General features: G+C 34.9%; 1 protein-coding gene across 1 annotated transcript in view; it reads right to left on the bottom strand.

Annotated features, from left to right (window-relative positions):
• Window positions 1-384: 384 nt before the first annotated feature.
• The window catches only part of PEX7 (peroxisomal biogenesis factor 7), a 66,287-nt gene continuing 50,321 nt past the window's right edge, over window positions 385-16,350 (bottom strand). The window contains exons 9-10 of the mRNA XM_081940662.1: window positions 13,964-14,063; window positions 385-2,154 (exon numbers count right to left, since the gene is read on the bottom strand). Coding sequence (XP_081796788.1) covers window positions 2,086-2,154; window positions 13,964-14,063 — 169 coding nt within the window. The 3' untranslated portion in view covers window positions 385-2,085. The remainder of the gene's footprint in view (window positions 2,155-13,963; window positions 14,064-16,350) is intronic.

Below are 16,350 nucleotides of genomic sequence, written 5' to 3'. Positions count from 1 at the left end.
TTCATCAGGATCACCTAAGATGTGAAGGTCTATATAGTTGCTAAAAGTTTACACCAACTGATGGCATATAATCAAACTAAAAGTTGAACAAAGCAAAAACAAGTTTCTACAGCAGTTAATATTTGTTGGAATTTGTACCTAAGGATGAAAGGTTATCAATTATAAGTACTCAAATTTTAAAATGTACATTTGAAGTATTTAAATGGCAAGCTCCCTCTGTGATTTGCAGAAACTGAGCAACGAGCTGCATCATATAGTGAAAAATCTTGTCTCAACGTTAAGAGCACCAAAATCAAGTCTCACTGATCAATGCTACCGTCTGGACAAGCATAGATTCTCAGCTCTGCTCAACTCTGTTTAAGTATATTCCAGACAAACTGGCTGTCCAGACAATTTCCCATGAACTTTATTCAACATGGCTAATGAGCAGCATAAAATGAGCAATATAAAAAATGAACTCAAAAGGTCATTGCAGATGAAACTACATACAAAATTGATGCTACTATATACTGGTGGAGAGCAAAAAAAAATAGAGTTTATAAGGGAAGTTAAGTTCTGAAAATGTGATTCTTCTACTAGTTACAATTGGCACAGATATCAACTTGCCAGTAGACTACACATTTAGCTGCTTTGGAATCTTGGACTTTTTCTTCATTTCTGATCAAGGGGATGAAAATCAATTTTACTCCCACATTTCTATCAATTATATTTTTAATGGATATGGTTGATGAAAACCAGATTGTATTAATGTGGATGTACAGAAACACATTACAGCTTATTGTTCTAATTCACAAGTAATACCACACATATGACTGGACTGAGCTCCAGAGAGTGACGCTTTCTTGTTAGAAGATGTTTGTTGACTTTCTACAACTTAGCATCTTCCAGTTGAGTGGTATTATACTTCCCACCATCTTTGGTAAACTGGCTGAGGGAAACTGTATTGGTAAGATACACAACTAGATGATATCAGGTTGTTAGAAGCTGGTAATATAAACGTTCACTTTATAAATGGTACAAAAAAGAAAAATATGCAATGGATAGCTTTTTCAAAATATTTCAGTTGACTGTTATAAAACATACTGTGACAACATTAAATCAATGCTCAGTTTGTTTTGTGGAGAGTTTAAATTATCTGTCATGGATTAAACAACTGACTTTTGAAACAGATAACTTAGTTTTAATTATTCTCATTAGTAAATGTGCACAATGTTTAACGTCACATAAAAATTGATTTCTTTGTAGCAAGTAAATATTAAACATAGAAACTAACTATACTATTTGGATAACTATGTTAACGGCACAACTGTTTTTTGTCTTAGGCATTTTGCCCCCCCCCCCCTTCTAGTTTGTCTGGATTCTGGCCTTAAGGTCATGTTCATTTTTTTCCTTCAGAAGTTGGTAATTTTAATTCAATCATAGTTTAATTCAAAACAACCGAATCTAAAAATGTATTACATTTGGTCAAGAAAACTACAGTATTTGTTTTACAAACAAAAAGAGAGATAAAACTCAGACTGTAAAACCTTCAACTGTGAAAACTATGTGCCATGTTATTATAATACATTATTGCACAGAAATTCCATAGTGAACTCAGTTCAATGCTGATACATTGTTTTATGATAAATTCTACATCTCAACAGTGAGAATACTTAAACTGCAATAAAATTTGTATTTTTAACTCTTATAAATATAAGACACAGTTCCTACACTGTACCTATTATTTACAACAGGAATAGTGTTATAGTACCCTCCAGATGTCTTGGAATACACTTTCCATTAGCTCTTGACAATAATCATGCTATATGGGACTGTTAAAAGCTATAGACCAAAACATTTGGAAGTTACTAGGTTGCCTGCTCATAATTTACACAATCGTATAGTCTGTACATAGCATGTGAACATTTTGCTAATTCAGTCCAGGTTCTATGCAAGATATTATATGAATCTATCCTTAATCATATGTTTGAAACTTTGAAGCTCATATTAAAATCTAATATTATTAGTAAGGCATAATATGGCAGATGCCCAAGAAAAAGAAAAATAATTTCTTATAAATTAGTTCTTTGCAATTGAGAAATCTTTCTATGCAGGAACTACCAATGAAGATGGATAATAGATCTTCACAGTTTCATCCCAAGCGCAGTCAGCCACCTATGGAGAACAAACACTATTTAGGACAAGAAATAATATGCATTCAAAAATATTCACATAATATAATTTATATGTTTGCAGTGGTAATTTTGCCCTTGTAATACTACTAAATATAAAGCCAACATACATAAATAAAGTTTAAAATAATTTTGGATAAATAAATAAAATTGCATTCTAAATATTTTCATTTATGTCATTTTGATAAATATTTAGATAAATATTTAAAAGTATATATTTAAATATTTAAAACTAAGACTAACCAACCATAAACAAACATTACACTGTCAAGTGGTCCAAAACAGTCAAAAACCTAATTTAAGTTTACTTAGGTGAGATATACTGAATACTAAAGAAAAAAATTCAAAACATTTTCCAGAAATTGATTTCACTACTTTTATAGTACATAATGATGATTTAATAATTTTTATTACTTTTGACAGTTTGCAAATGTATTTAATAATATTTTAAAATAAATAAAAATAAATAAAGCTCACAATTTATATTAAATTATTCCAAAGTAAATTAGAATTAGTTTCAGGAAAAATGCACCGCTTAAAAAGAGCATAAAATACATTAAATCTGGTAATGCAATTAAGCTTCTGTAGCAGAGCATTAGAATATAATAACAGCATACAAAGACATATATAACAACAAAAAGAGGAGCATATTAGATTTTTTTTTAAAAAAAAACCTTTGTAGTTGGATCAAGTTAATTACAACTTAACTATCTATATGTGTCAAAAGATGTTTCAACACATTAACATTAATAAAACCTGCAATAATTGTAGCCATACGTTATATTACTCTAAACCCAAACTAGTCTCCCACTTTATTTACTACATTTTCAAAAGTACAAAACAAAGATTTTTATTTTCACTGAACTTCTATTCAATTAGTTGCAGTTTGCTGAGGAAAAGAGGTTCAATATTAAAACATAGATAACTGCGTGATGCAGCCTATCTAGTTTTCTATTCATGATTTCTTTTTCCCGATCAACTGATAGCTCTATAATGATCACCCACAGTAGACTACACCTGCAGACAGCATATTTAGAGTTCACAAAACAAACACTCAACTGCCAAGAGGAAACAATAAATAAAATGCCATCTGCAAAATCCATCGGGACTTTTCACCTGAGATTGTCTTAATTAATGTCACATAGCAATTTCTGAATTTTAAGTATAGTAATCATTATTTCAACCAATCTTAGGAAAGGCAAACACAATTTACACAAGGCCTTTCAATCCAGATCTGTTACCGATAGTACATGAAAAAATATATAAATGTAACTAGAAAAAAAGTAGCAAATAAAAGATAAATTACTTTGATAAGTTATGTTAATATTCTGTGAACTCTTGAAACGTAATCATCAACCAATCCCTAGAAGATTGCTTTTTTCTGTTCAAAGGTGTCCACTTTTCGGAGACTAGAGACACGTCCCTGCAATTTTTCTGAAGAGGTTTGTCACTGCCTCCTTCCTCGGGCTAAGATAAAATTACAGGTCCAAACTCACCCAATTGGCTTTGTGCCCAAGGTAGTGCCAGTACTCATGGTTTCCTACTTTCCAGCCTGATTCCTTAACCCCAACTGGGTCTCATGGAAAACTGATTTGAAAGATCCCTAAAAGCTTTTATTTTACCCATATAGCATGAAACCTGGATTCAACTCAGCATCTTTAAAAATGAATACACCATTTAATTTAAATTATGTTATCGGGTGTCCTAATTCAAACTTAATGTTTGTCATTTTATTAGCAAAACTAACTGGATCTAATGTATTTGATAAATGCATTTTTTATTTCTGCATGTGAGAGAAATACAGACTTATAGCTTCCACTTCAAATAGTGAATTGGAGAATGAAAGCAGAAGCAGAACATTAGGATTTGGAAAAAAAACTTCCCTTAATTCTGAAAAATACTTGAGGACAGCCAGAGCTATACAAACAAATGCTTCTGGTACTGATGTTCATCAGCCATAAAATATGATTACGCACGGTTTTCTAGCTACTTTTCTTTCTCTGATTAGAATAAATTAGATTACTTGAAGTATGAATTGAGAATTCTGGAGTTATTTAAGATTCCTGTTTTAGGATAGTCAATCATGATTTTACACCTCCTCAGTCTGTCAGGGTTTCAAGCAACACCCCCAACGAAGCGAAAGTTCCAATTCCTGCCCAGCACCCACATGTCCATCACAGGGTCCAATCAAGCACCGTCCCAACTGGAGAGGCCTCCCATGTCACGATGTTAAAAAGTTTGCTAGGCCTGAACTGCCTAAACTGACACTCAAGAGTTAAACTAAGAAAGCTTTATTGCGCAGGTCATAAAACAAAATGTTATCTGAAAGTGATTTATTGCGCACGCGTTACACATTCCAAAATTCCTCTCTTCTTTGTTCGGCAGCCAACTTGGCAAACGTAGCTTTCATTATCAAAATGTAACAATTAGTTATTTCTGTTTCATTTACTTTTATTATTTTATTATTAAAGTTTGTTTATTAATTAGAATATTTTAAAGACTTATTTTTCTCAATATCTCAGAAGATATGCGGAAGGGAATCAGCCACGGTCCATTGATCTCCAACAGGGTGTTTTTCCCCTGACATCCCAGTCATGCCACTCCAGGTGCAGGGCATGATGTCCTTGACTCTCTAAGAAAGGAATGTGATTTTGACTATATAACACCCCTACTCTATATAATCACCCATTTTTCCCACAGAAGAAAATGTGGCAGGTCTGAAGGCCCAATGTAAAAGATAGCCGTTCAGCAGGTAGGAAGGAACTGATTAGAAGAAAGGCAGTTCTAATGAAGAGAGTAATTATCGTAAGCCATTATATGATTTAACTATTTGAATTGAGAGAGAGAGAGAGAGAGAGAGAGATTTTTTTCTCAAAGACTGCTGATAGATTAGCAACATGCATGAGTAGTACCATTTTGACTTTATAAATTTCTTTATCAAATTGCCTCGTCATATAAAAATAAACAAAAGCTTGGCCAAGCCTAAAAATGATAGTCTAAACCTAATGAGATGTAGATGCATTAACTTTTTTCCTCATATCACTCACTGAACAAAAGCAGCAAGAAAGGTGCTAAAAATGAGCATTACATATTTTGTAGCACTCTCTTTTATTTCGTCTTTTTGCATCCTTGACTATGAAACCATATAGTAAGAACCACAACTAGTTAAATAGATAACACCCCTGTATATTTCCTGGAGTGATTTCATATCCTTTCAAGTAAGGCAACAACAACAACAACAACAACATCTATTAATCGAAGTAAAGAACAAAAATCTACTGAAGGCCCAACAGACGAAACAAGAATACAGAAAAGATGTGATAAAATCAAGAATGGAGAGTTGGCAGAACAAAGCCGCTGTGATACAATTGTACTACTACAACAACAACAACAACAACCATCATCATCATCAAAATGCAATAGCGAAAGCAAGGAAAATTGAAGATACAAAGGATGAGTAAAACAATATCGTGAAAATGTCCAGTTCAGAAGAAACCAACACCTCTTCTACCGGTCCCTTGATGAAAATCAAATCCAAACTAATGTTCACCCATGTAAAGAAAAAATTGTGAACTTTTGGAAAGAACTGTGGGAAAACCCAGTGGAACACAACAACACTGTCTCCTGGATCAAAGATATTCAACAGCAAACAACACAAAACAAGATGGAAAATACTGTAATAAAAACTGACAGTGGCAAAACAAGCAAAGAAGGTCAAGAACTGGAGTGCACCTGGCCTGGATGAACTGCGTGGATACTGGCTAAAACACCTGACCAGCCTCCATCACTGCATGGCCACTCAATTTGATCAAAAGCTTCAAAATGCAACAAGCGAAAAATGGTTAACAGCTGGCTGAACATACTTGATAATGAAAGATCCAGAAAAAGGCACAGAACCAAGCAACTATCTCCCAATTACTTGTCTGTCAACAACATTCAAACTTTTTACAAGGATACTGGCAAATTCAGAATTCAATCATCTGATGGAAAACAGTTTGTATCCTGTAGAACAAAAAGGAAATTATAAAAAATCAAGAGGAACAAAATATCAGCTGCTCATAGACAAAATAGTACTAAAAATGCAAATTGAAGAAAAACAAATTTAAATATGGTGTGGATTGATTACAAGAAGGCATTTGACTCATTACCCGTTATTATGTAAAAAATATGATTTATCGGTATCCTGAAAGTCATGGGAACATAAAGTGGAAAAAATGAGAAGGTGAAGATCTTGTGGGACTTTCGAATACAAACAGATTGTCATTTGGAGCACAACATGCCAGATATAATGGTTGTAGAGGGCAGAAGAGTACAGTTTATTGATATCACTGTTCCAGGAGATGCCAGAGTTGAAGAAAAAGAACTAGAAAAAATAATGAAATATTGCAACCTGACCATCGAAACTACACGGCTAAGGATGAAGCATATAACAGTGATACCCACTGTCATCTGAGCACTTGGCACCATGTCCAAGAATTTTATAAGAAACATTAACAAATTGCAGCTTCCTGCAATAACACCAGCAGAAGTGCAAAAAACTGCCCTACTCGGAACATCGTACATCTTAAGAAGGTACTTGGTGGATACCTAGGACGCTGGCAGCAAACCGTATCAACCATTAGCACCAGTCAATGCTATTTGTAATGCATTTTTGAATGTTTAGTTGGCTGAGTTTCATGTTTAATGAATAAAATATATAATAATAAAGCCTACCAGTAAAAAGCTTCCAATAGTCTTGCTTAAGGGAAAGTTCCTAGAGCAGTACAAAGTAGAAGAGTGGTTCCTAATTTACTACAAAGAAATGCAGTACGCTTTGTCACAGAACCTTCAACCTTTGGAACAAGGAGTTCCAATCACAGAACAGGTCACTGAGTTTCCCAGAAATGGTTAAATCCTGAAATATGCCATTCTGACAAAGCTCAGAAGGGCTGCCAACCCACTTCAAAAACGGACCACTTCCAAAATATTTTGCAACCATCAAAATCAGAATAATCTATTTCAGGGCCAGAATGTTCCATGGCAGGGCATCATATATACCTCTCTGTTCCTGGGTTATGGCAACCCTCTCGCAAATTTGTTTGAACAAATGAATTAAGCTTCCCTTCCCTCCTCCAAAAACAAGAAATATGAACTAGGTAAGTATGTAGGCTGGCAAAGACATGTTCAGTTTTAATTATTCAATTTTTATTCATTAGTAAGGCTAGTTTCCATTATCCAGTTAAGTTAGCTCCCTAACAGATCCTCAGTTGATTAATTAACTTATAGTTTTATTTTGTTGATCAAAGCCATTTCTAGTAGTATTGATGACCATCGTTGGGATTGAAAAAGGAGAAGATAAAAATCTTAAGATTTTTAGACTAGAATAAAGTAACAGAGTTGGAAGGGAGCTTAGAGGACTTCTATTGCTTAGGCAGGAAACCCTACACCACTTCAGACAAATGGATATATTCTTAAAAACTTCCAGTGTTGGAGCATTCACAACTTCTGGAGGCAAGCTGTTCCACTAATTAATTGTTCTGTCAGGAAATTTCTCCTCAGTTCTAAGTTGCTTCTCTCCTTGATTACTTTCCGTCCATTGCTTCTTGTTCTACCCTCAGGTGCTGTTGGTTGATATTTATTCATTTTTTTCAATGGAAAAAAGTTTAGCATCTATAAACATGTCCTAAATTGATTGTATCTCTTTATATCTATTACATTTGGAATAGGCCTTCTTGTGGGACACATGTAACAAAGGGATGGCTACACTGAGAAAGGAAGGAAAGAGACATAAGGGGGGAAAAAACAAGATGAGGATGGGATTAGGTAGAAAATAAACATGATAGGGAAGAGAAGAGAAAGATGTAGAGAGAGTGATGCTGAGTGTCTACAAGATACAACTATGGTTTTTAACCTCTTTTGAATATGATCTGCTCCCTTTAAACAATGGCTGCCTTAAAGAGAGTAAAAGATCTTCCATGAATATATCTCAATAAAAACATGTGTTTTTAATATTAATAATATTAATATTAGAATTATTTAGGCTGGATAATTATTCTGTATGTAGTGTGACAGGCATTAGGATAATATTCTAATATAAACAGAGTGAAATAGGGGAATTGTGAATAAGAATTAAGCATTAATTGGAAAATTAGAGATTGAATGATAGTATTATTAAATATGCATAAAAATATGATTAGGAGTGAAATGATAAAATTAAATAATGGGTGATTAGATAATAAAAGAATATACTTTAATGTAAACATGTATTAACAGTAGAATTACATGGATTGGAGGATTGGAAAGAACATGAATAGATGTACTTTAAATGTTTAAATGATTGTGATTGCTACTAGAAGTGTACATTGAGACTATGAATAATGAAAGAATGAAGGACGAAATTGTAACATAAATAGATGCGAAGATCTAAATAAGGGGAACGTGAATAATAAAACAGATGAAAGATGAGAAATAGAAAAGAAACATTTTTGAATATTATAATGATATCGAAGGGAGGAAAGATAAAAGAGATAGAAATAAGAGGGGAATAATAGTGTGTGTGTATACTATATATACTACAACAGTGATGGCGAACCTATGGACACGTGCCACAGGTGGCACACGGAGCCATTTGTCAGGGCATGCGAGACGCTGCCCTGTCAGCTGGCCAGCGCGCATGCATGCGCTGGCCAGCTGAGCATGCATGCGCTGGCCAGCTGAGCACACCCTTTTTTAAAGCCATTTTTCACTCTCTCCAGGCTCCAGAGGCTTTTTAGGAGCCTGGGGAGAGTGAAAAGAGCCTCCCCCACCCACCGCCCCCCCTCCGGAGGCCCTCCGGAGGCTTAATGAGCTTCCCTGAAGCCTCTGGAGTGCAAAAAAACCGGCCCTATCAGCAAACCGGACGTTTGGGAACGGACTTGCTGTTTGCTCGGAGGGTCGTTTTGACTGCTCCGGAGGCTTTAGGGAAGCCTCTTGAAGGTCCCTGGAGCCTTTGGAGCACTTAAAATGACCCTCCGAGCAAACCGGAGGGTCATTTTGACTGCTTTGGAGGCTTCAGGGAAGCCTCCTGAAGGTCCCTGAAGCCTCCGGAGGGCTTCCGGGGGGGGGCGGGGGAGGCTGTTTTCTCCCTCCCCATGCTCCTATAAAGCCTCTGGAGCCTCGTAGGGTGAAAAAAGCATGCAAAAATGAGGGGGGTGTCGCGCCTGTAGTGCATGCATGCGCACTGGGGGTGTCGTGCATTGCATTATGGGTGCAGCACGCCTGCACACGACCCCCCTGCGCTCCCCCCCCACTTATGGCACATGAGCCAAAAAAGGTTCGCCATTGCTGTACATACATACATACATATATATATATATATATATATATATATAGCGCGCACACACATACACACACACATATATATATATATCACATATATATAAATATATTAAGATATATGAAAAAACAAGAAGGAAGTTTAGAAATTGAAGGGTGGTAGCAAAAGGTATGTGTAAACAATATGAAATAATGAAAATGAAATGTAATAACTATGAGTTATTATATTATGCCTATTTGAATTTAAATGTATGATAACCAAGTATCATACTATTCATGCATTGATATGTATAAGCAGTATGAAATAAAAAAACTTGGGAAGGGGAAGGTTAACAATGGCTGCCTTTATTCTGCAAATATAAAACCACCTTCCCGCCCACTTCAAAAGTCCACCTGATCCCATCCTCAAAAGTCCCCCATCTCCTTTAGATAGATACAAAATTAAAAGGTACTACAATCTATTAAAAGACTTTACATTGTTATTAAAAAGTTCTGCATCATTCACGTATTCTGAAAACTCTGGTTTTCAGTTCACAGATCCAATCAGTCTCATTTTCGCTTCACTAACAAAAGCTTATCTCAAAAATGATTGTTGAACCAGGGTTGAAGCATGAAATACTGCAGGTAACTCACCACTTACCAGTAGGGTTGCAGTTCTGCTCTCTACTAAGACCAATCATTGCCATAGGAAAGGAATTGCAATGCAAAGAATCTAACCTGTAACTTAAGTTTTAATCTCAAAGAAGCTTTTCGACAATATGATTTGTAAACGGCAACATATGCATATAATATTTGTAAGTATCTCATCCTTCAGTGCTTAAGAAAAAAAAATCCTTATTATGTTTCCCTTTTAAGAAACGGCAACATTATAATTAAGAAAACTGAACTATAATTCATACTTCAAAGAACTTTCACAATGTTCTTTCTGCCTATTCAAAGTACTTAATCCTGTTTTCAGGCAGACAAGAGCTACGGAAAAAGTCTTGCTCAGCAGAAAGCTTTCATTTACATGTGTGAGCCTAGCGCTGGTAGTGTGGAAGACTTGATGATAACTAGGCATAGAAATAGAGAAAAGAACCTCAGACTGTCATTTCTATCTTCAGTGTTCGAGTCGAACACTATCTAGCCTTATACACTACCTAGCCTTATTACTCAAGCAGAGCCAAAATACATTAATCTCGAGACCTTTGTGCCTTGAGCCTCACTTCTTTATATCTTCAAAGTAATATATTCAATCAAGTAAAGAAATGAATTTGGCATTAAAGCAAGAGCTGGAACTTTTCAACCATTCAATTTAGATCAGTAAAATTATGCTATATAAAAATTCAAATGATGTTTCAGTAGTCGCAAAATGTTTGTAAGAAAAGAAATCTCAGAAGAACTGTGCCTCCCAAACATGATTTAAAAATATGCTACTGGCTTTATTCTTAATGATAGCTTGAAAGTAACCTGCCTCATACATGTTCTCAACATATGTCTGAACTTTTAAAAATCTATACATTTGATCAACATAGAAGACATTGGGGAAAAGAGAGGGGGGGGGAACCAAACCTTGAGATATTCAAACACAGAAGTCCTAAATCTGATTAAATTTTAAAATGGAGAAATTTAAAAGGAGACCAATCTTTTCCAAACATAACAAGTATGATCATAACTATGTATAATTATATTTTGTTGAGATAATTAATGCAGTCAGTTTAGTACAAAATATTGACATTAAGTATATTATGTGGCCTAGGTGTTTACCACCCTATTTTAAAAAAGAGGTGACTTTGTGAACTAGTCGCAACTTCTGTAGTTCTGTTTTAAGGAACTCCCAGCAGAGTAAATGGATAAATATCAACAGCATGGTTATATGAAGTTTAAACCTGCCACTAATGATACTATTTTTAATAGCAAAATACACTACGTATAAGCCCTCATTTCCTTATCTACTTTCAAATGTCATTCCATTAATACTCGTCCCTTAACCATAGAAAAACTGTCAACCTTTGTTCTAAAGTGTTGCCTGATACTAATTCTTACAAACAGCATGTATGTTTGTAAATTTAGTAGAGATTAATTTAAGGGATTATTGAAAACAAATATTGTAAAACCCATTATTTCCTGATCTTCTGATACAGTGTGTTTAATGTAATTTACTTATATTTGGGGAGTGAGGGGCGTTTGACATACTTGAAATATAGGAGGCTCAGTATTTTTCATTTTGTAGATCCTATTATTTTAATACAGCCTCAAGAATGTTTGCATTACAGGCACTACAAATAGAATGTGATTTCATTTTTTCCTCTTATATTTAGTGATGGCTAACAAACCTGCAGGGAACATTATCTGATAAATGCTTGCATTTCTTTCAAGGTACAATGATTCATGGAACTGATATTACATCTTTTCCATGAAACAAGTTAAGAGACAAACATTATTTTCTGAGAACACAATTAAAATATATAATACATTGGTCAACATTGAAAAAAAAAACATATTAGCAGATAAGTGTAGGATGAAGTCAAAGAAATGGCTTCATAATGAGAATGACAGAAGCTCATTTTTATGCCAATTTAAGCTGAAGGACCAGAATACACTGCTGGCACTGGCTGTGGCTTAGGAGTATGAAGGGGAAGGAGAAAAGTAGCAAAACACTTGTGGGAGGGGGGGTTCTTTCACCCATGGAAAAGGTCATGACATATGTCAATTGGCAGACACCTCTGATCTTGGGAGAAGCTTTTGTGTGAATGGGTTTTTCTAGAGGGAGGGGAGAGTCAGGTTACAAAAGTTTGGATATAGATTCTGCTAAACATACTCCTTCTAGAAGTCCCTGATCTGCCTTGTCAAAAAATTTTCTTCAAGGAATGCTAGAAGGAAATAAGGTGCTTTTCACTTGATTTCAGAATAATTAACAAGGAAGGCTTAATTGAGGAAATGAAAAAAAACTAAGAATGCTGTGAGAAAGTGATCTTGTAATGTTGGGAGGATCTTGATATTAAATGATTTTTTTTAAAAAAAGCTATAATTAAGCAGATTACTTATATGGTTTTTCTTTGAAGACATTTCACATCTCATTCAAGAAGCTTCTTCAGCTTTGACTGGATGGTGGGGAATGGAAGGATTTATACTCATTGCAGACAGCTGGTCATTTTTAGCAAGTCATTGCTAGTCACAGGCCACCTGGAGGTTTATCTGTGCCATCAAGGTCACATGAGTAATTCAAATGTGGAACCTTCTTGGTACTGTTGACTGTGTTGTAGACTGGAGATAGATGATGTTGTATCCCTTCTCCTCTGTTGAGAGAGGGCTGTTCAAATTTGACATAGATGGTCTCTTTGACCCCTCTTTCAAACCCAGTCATCTCTTTCCAAAATGTGGACTTCGTTGCCTTCAAACTTGCAAATGACTAGCTGACTATAAGGAATATAAATCCTTCCATTCCCCACCATCCACTCAGAGCTGAAGAAGCTTCTTGGATGAGAAGCGAAACATCTTCAAAGAAAAACCAGAAAGTCCAGTTGCCTCTTGAAAAAAGCACTTTTGGGATAACTGTGACCTGGATGGTTGAGAATCTCCATAGACATTTAGATTACTTATATTTTAAGAAATCATATTTAATTAACTCAGAACAGCAGGTAAAATACATTAATAATAGAAGCTGATGGAGAAGTCAAATCTGAATTAATGTTATTTGTGTTAACATATCATTTTTGTCACCTCTGTAAGTACGCATGCAAATGACATAAATCAATGCAAAATTTGTAACATTTTTCTACCTATCACTATGTAAGCTGATGAAAATAATAAATTTAATTAATCACTTAGACTATTTGGCATACAAAATAGTTTTAATTTATTATTTTGTGGAGATATCAGGACATAAATCGTGTCCATATACTAAAATCTGGTAACTTTTTTTACTATATGAAAAACATCACTGAAAGCAATTCTAATGAGAAAGGCATAGTGAAAATCTGAAAGTCACAAAGGACATATAGAGGAGTTGGAAAGAGACATAAATCACTAAAAAAGATTACATACAGTAGTCTAGATTGTAGAAATAGTATCCAAAAAAGCCAACATTTAGAATCAGCAGAAATTAATAAAGGATGCCAAGAATGACAAGACCTTTGCATCTTGAAGAAAAGGAAAGTAAGGAATTAAATAAAAGTAAAATTCTTCCTCTATAAAAGTGGAAAAAAAACCAAATAGTTCAGCACTCAGTGAAAATAAGAAAAAAGCAGCAATCAAAAAAGAAAAGACACAATTATTCAGTTTTTTAGCTCAGTTGTCTTTACAGGATATACAGTTGATGCAAAATGAGTTAAAATCTTTAGGGCCACATGGATTGCTGACTGACAGATGACTGAAAAAATTTGTTGCTGGTTGACTCCATTGTTTTATTTTTGCATATTCATTACGTAAATTTGCAGATTTCAAAAGATCCACTATGCATAATCCATATTTCAGCTGGGTTTACATCCACATTTTTAAAAATTCTCTTATTTTCTTACCTGACCCGAATCATGCAAACTTAAATCTAGTCCACAAGTAAACTCCGTATGATGCTCCACAGTTTCAAGCAGAGGGTCAGGCTTGGAGAAATCCCAAAATCTATAGATGGAAACAAGAATGCAATTATGGTAATTGAAAGGCCACTGATGGCATGCTCGAAATTGCCAGATGCTTTTAAAAAAAAACCAAAGCCATCTACTTTAAAAACATAATTAATCCTATTGCCACAGGTCTCTTGCTTCATCTGCATAAACAAGCCTTTCATTAAGAAATCCATTGAGAAGGCATTTCCTTCACTTCAATATGGAAATTTTGGTCAAAAAAGCTGGCAGAATTATCTTCCATTGGGACAATCTACAAAACAATAATGTGAAGATTGTTTATTCCATAAATAATTTGCATATGACAAGTTACGTGGGAGGGGGGAACCTTTTTTGTTGTCAGACCATTAGATCACTGATATAGTTAACTTTGCAGGGAGCTTGTCTCTCAGGTAAAAACATCTCATCACTCAAGTTCTCTTTTTTCTCTCCCCCTCCTCCTCTAGAGATGTCAAAAATTAAATAAGAGCATTGAATTTGGCTCTTCCCCATATTCTGTCAAAGGCGTTGAATTATTTTAGTAATTTAAGGCAGCAGAGGAATCTGTATGACTATCAGTGCATAGATACTGGCCAGCTGACAATATATAAGGGATGGGATAGTCTATCTGGAGGAACATAATAGCATAATTTATCCCTTGAGGAATTCATTGATCTTGCAAAGCAACCAAACGCTTTACAACTTAGTGTAACGTACATTTGATTCCTTAGCACTGAAATTTCAAAAAGCAACTTTTTCCAGTATGCTTTTTCCTTCTTGTACATGAGTCAATACATCATTCTAGACCGATTTTAGATAAAAGACTTCCCACGCGCACAAACAAACAAAACTTTCTGCAAAAACTCTCTCAAGATTTCCAAATTGGTATGTCAGATGAATAGTGTCCAAATGAAACACTTCCTACATTCTGAACATTACAAATGCATACTCCATTATCAAAGCAACTTGTAGATTTTTTTTTCATACTAAAAAGACTAATTTTGGCTACCGAACTCTTTGTTAGTCAGCCGTATTGAGACAGCTTACTTTCCTATAGGCTAAAATTGACGAAGGACATTACAGACATTTTGCCCTACCTGACACACTATGACATCTATTGGGAATAGATATGCAATAAAGAAACCATCTAAAAAAGACACCTAACTCAGGGAGTACTTGAAAGTAAACTGATATCTTCCATCAGAGAGAAATGGGCAGAGAAGCTTCAGGAGAAATGATCTACGAGGACCTCTTTGTTCTACCTTACGATGTAGAAGGCCCAATTTCTTTAGATTTAATTATGCTTTCTCATGTCTTTTTAAGAAAATTCTTCACAATCTTAAGGAATTTTGCTTACTGAAAGTTATGAAAGTTAAAATTCAAAGCTGTATTTTAACTGTAGTACAGGTAGTCCTCAACTTACAAGTTTGTTTAGTGACCATTCAGTGTCACAATGGCACTGAAAAAAGTGACTTTCCATTTTTCACACTTACGGTCGTTGCAACATGATCAAAATTCAGATGCTTGGTAACTGACTCATATTGCAGTGTCCTGGGATCATGTGATCACCTTTTCTGATCTTCTGACAAGCAAAGTTAATGGGGAGGTCAGATTCACTTAACAACCTTGGCAAACAAGGTCATAAAATGGGGCAAAACTCACTTAACAAATGCCTCACTTAGCAACAATAACTTTGAGCTCAATTGTGGTCGTAAGTCGAGGACTCCCTGTATTACATTCTTTTTTTTAACATACTTCCTTTGAAATACTTATACAATACAAAAGGTTGTTACTGCAGTACTTAAAAACTAGTTTGTATAGTTTTTAAAAATATAATTTTTAGTTATTTCTGTTAGGATAACATCTTTCTCTTGACTTTACCCAGTTGTACACACTATAAATATATTTCCATTACCACTCTCTTTACCCTCTCATTTCAACCTCTCCTTGGGTCCCTTTGTACCCTTTCTGTATAGATGTCATGACTACAAAGAGTGATGCATAATGCTATTCATGTGCTGCGGGTTTTGCTACTGAAGTGGTTATCAAGGAGTAAAAACCATTCAACTACAAAATTCAACATAGGAACAACTCAGGTGTACAACAAACACTGGAGGCCCACAATTAAGTTTGTTTAAGCCAACTTGATTAAATTTTCCGCAAATTACCTGGCTAGAATGATTGCTACACAATGGACTTGCTATGGCAACAGTCCTCTTTAAGAGACTCCTAATACTAGAGAGCAGATGAAATTTATAGTTTCCCAATAAGCTAATTTTCAAAGAGAAGCAAATGAAGGTCAACTG

This window comes from Natrix helvetica (genome assembly GCF_964273705.1).
Source record: "Natrix helvetica genome assembly, chromosome: 2".
NCBI classification, from domain to species: Eukaryota; Metazoa; Chordata; class Lepidosauria; order Squamata; family Natricidae; genus Natrix; species Natrix helvetica.
This window is presented reverse-complemented; position numbering and strand designations above follow the sequence as displayed.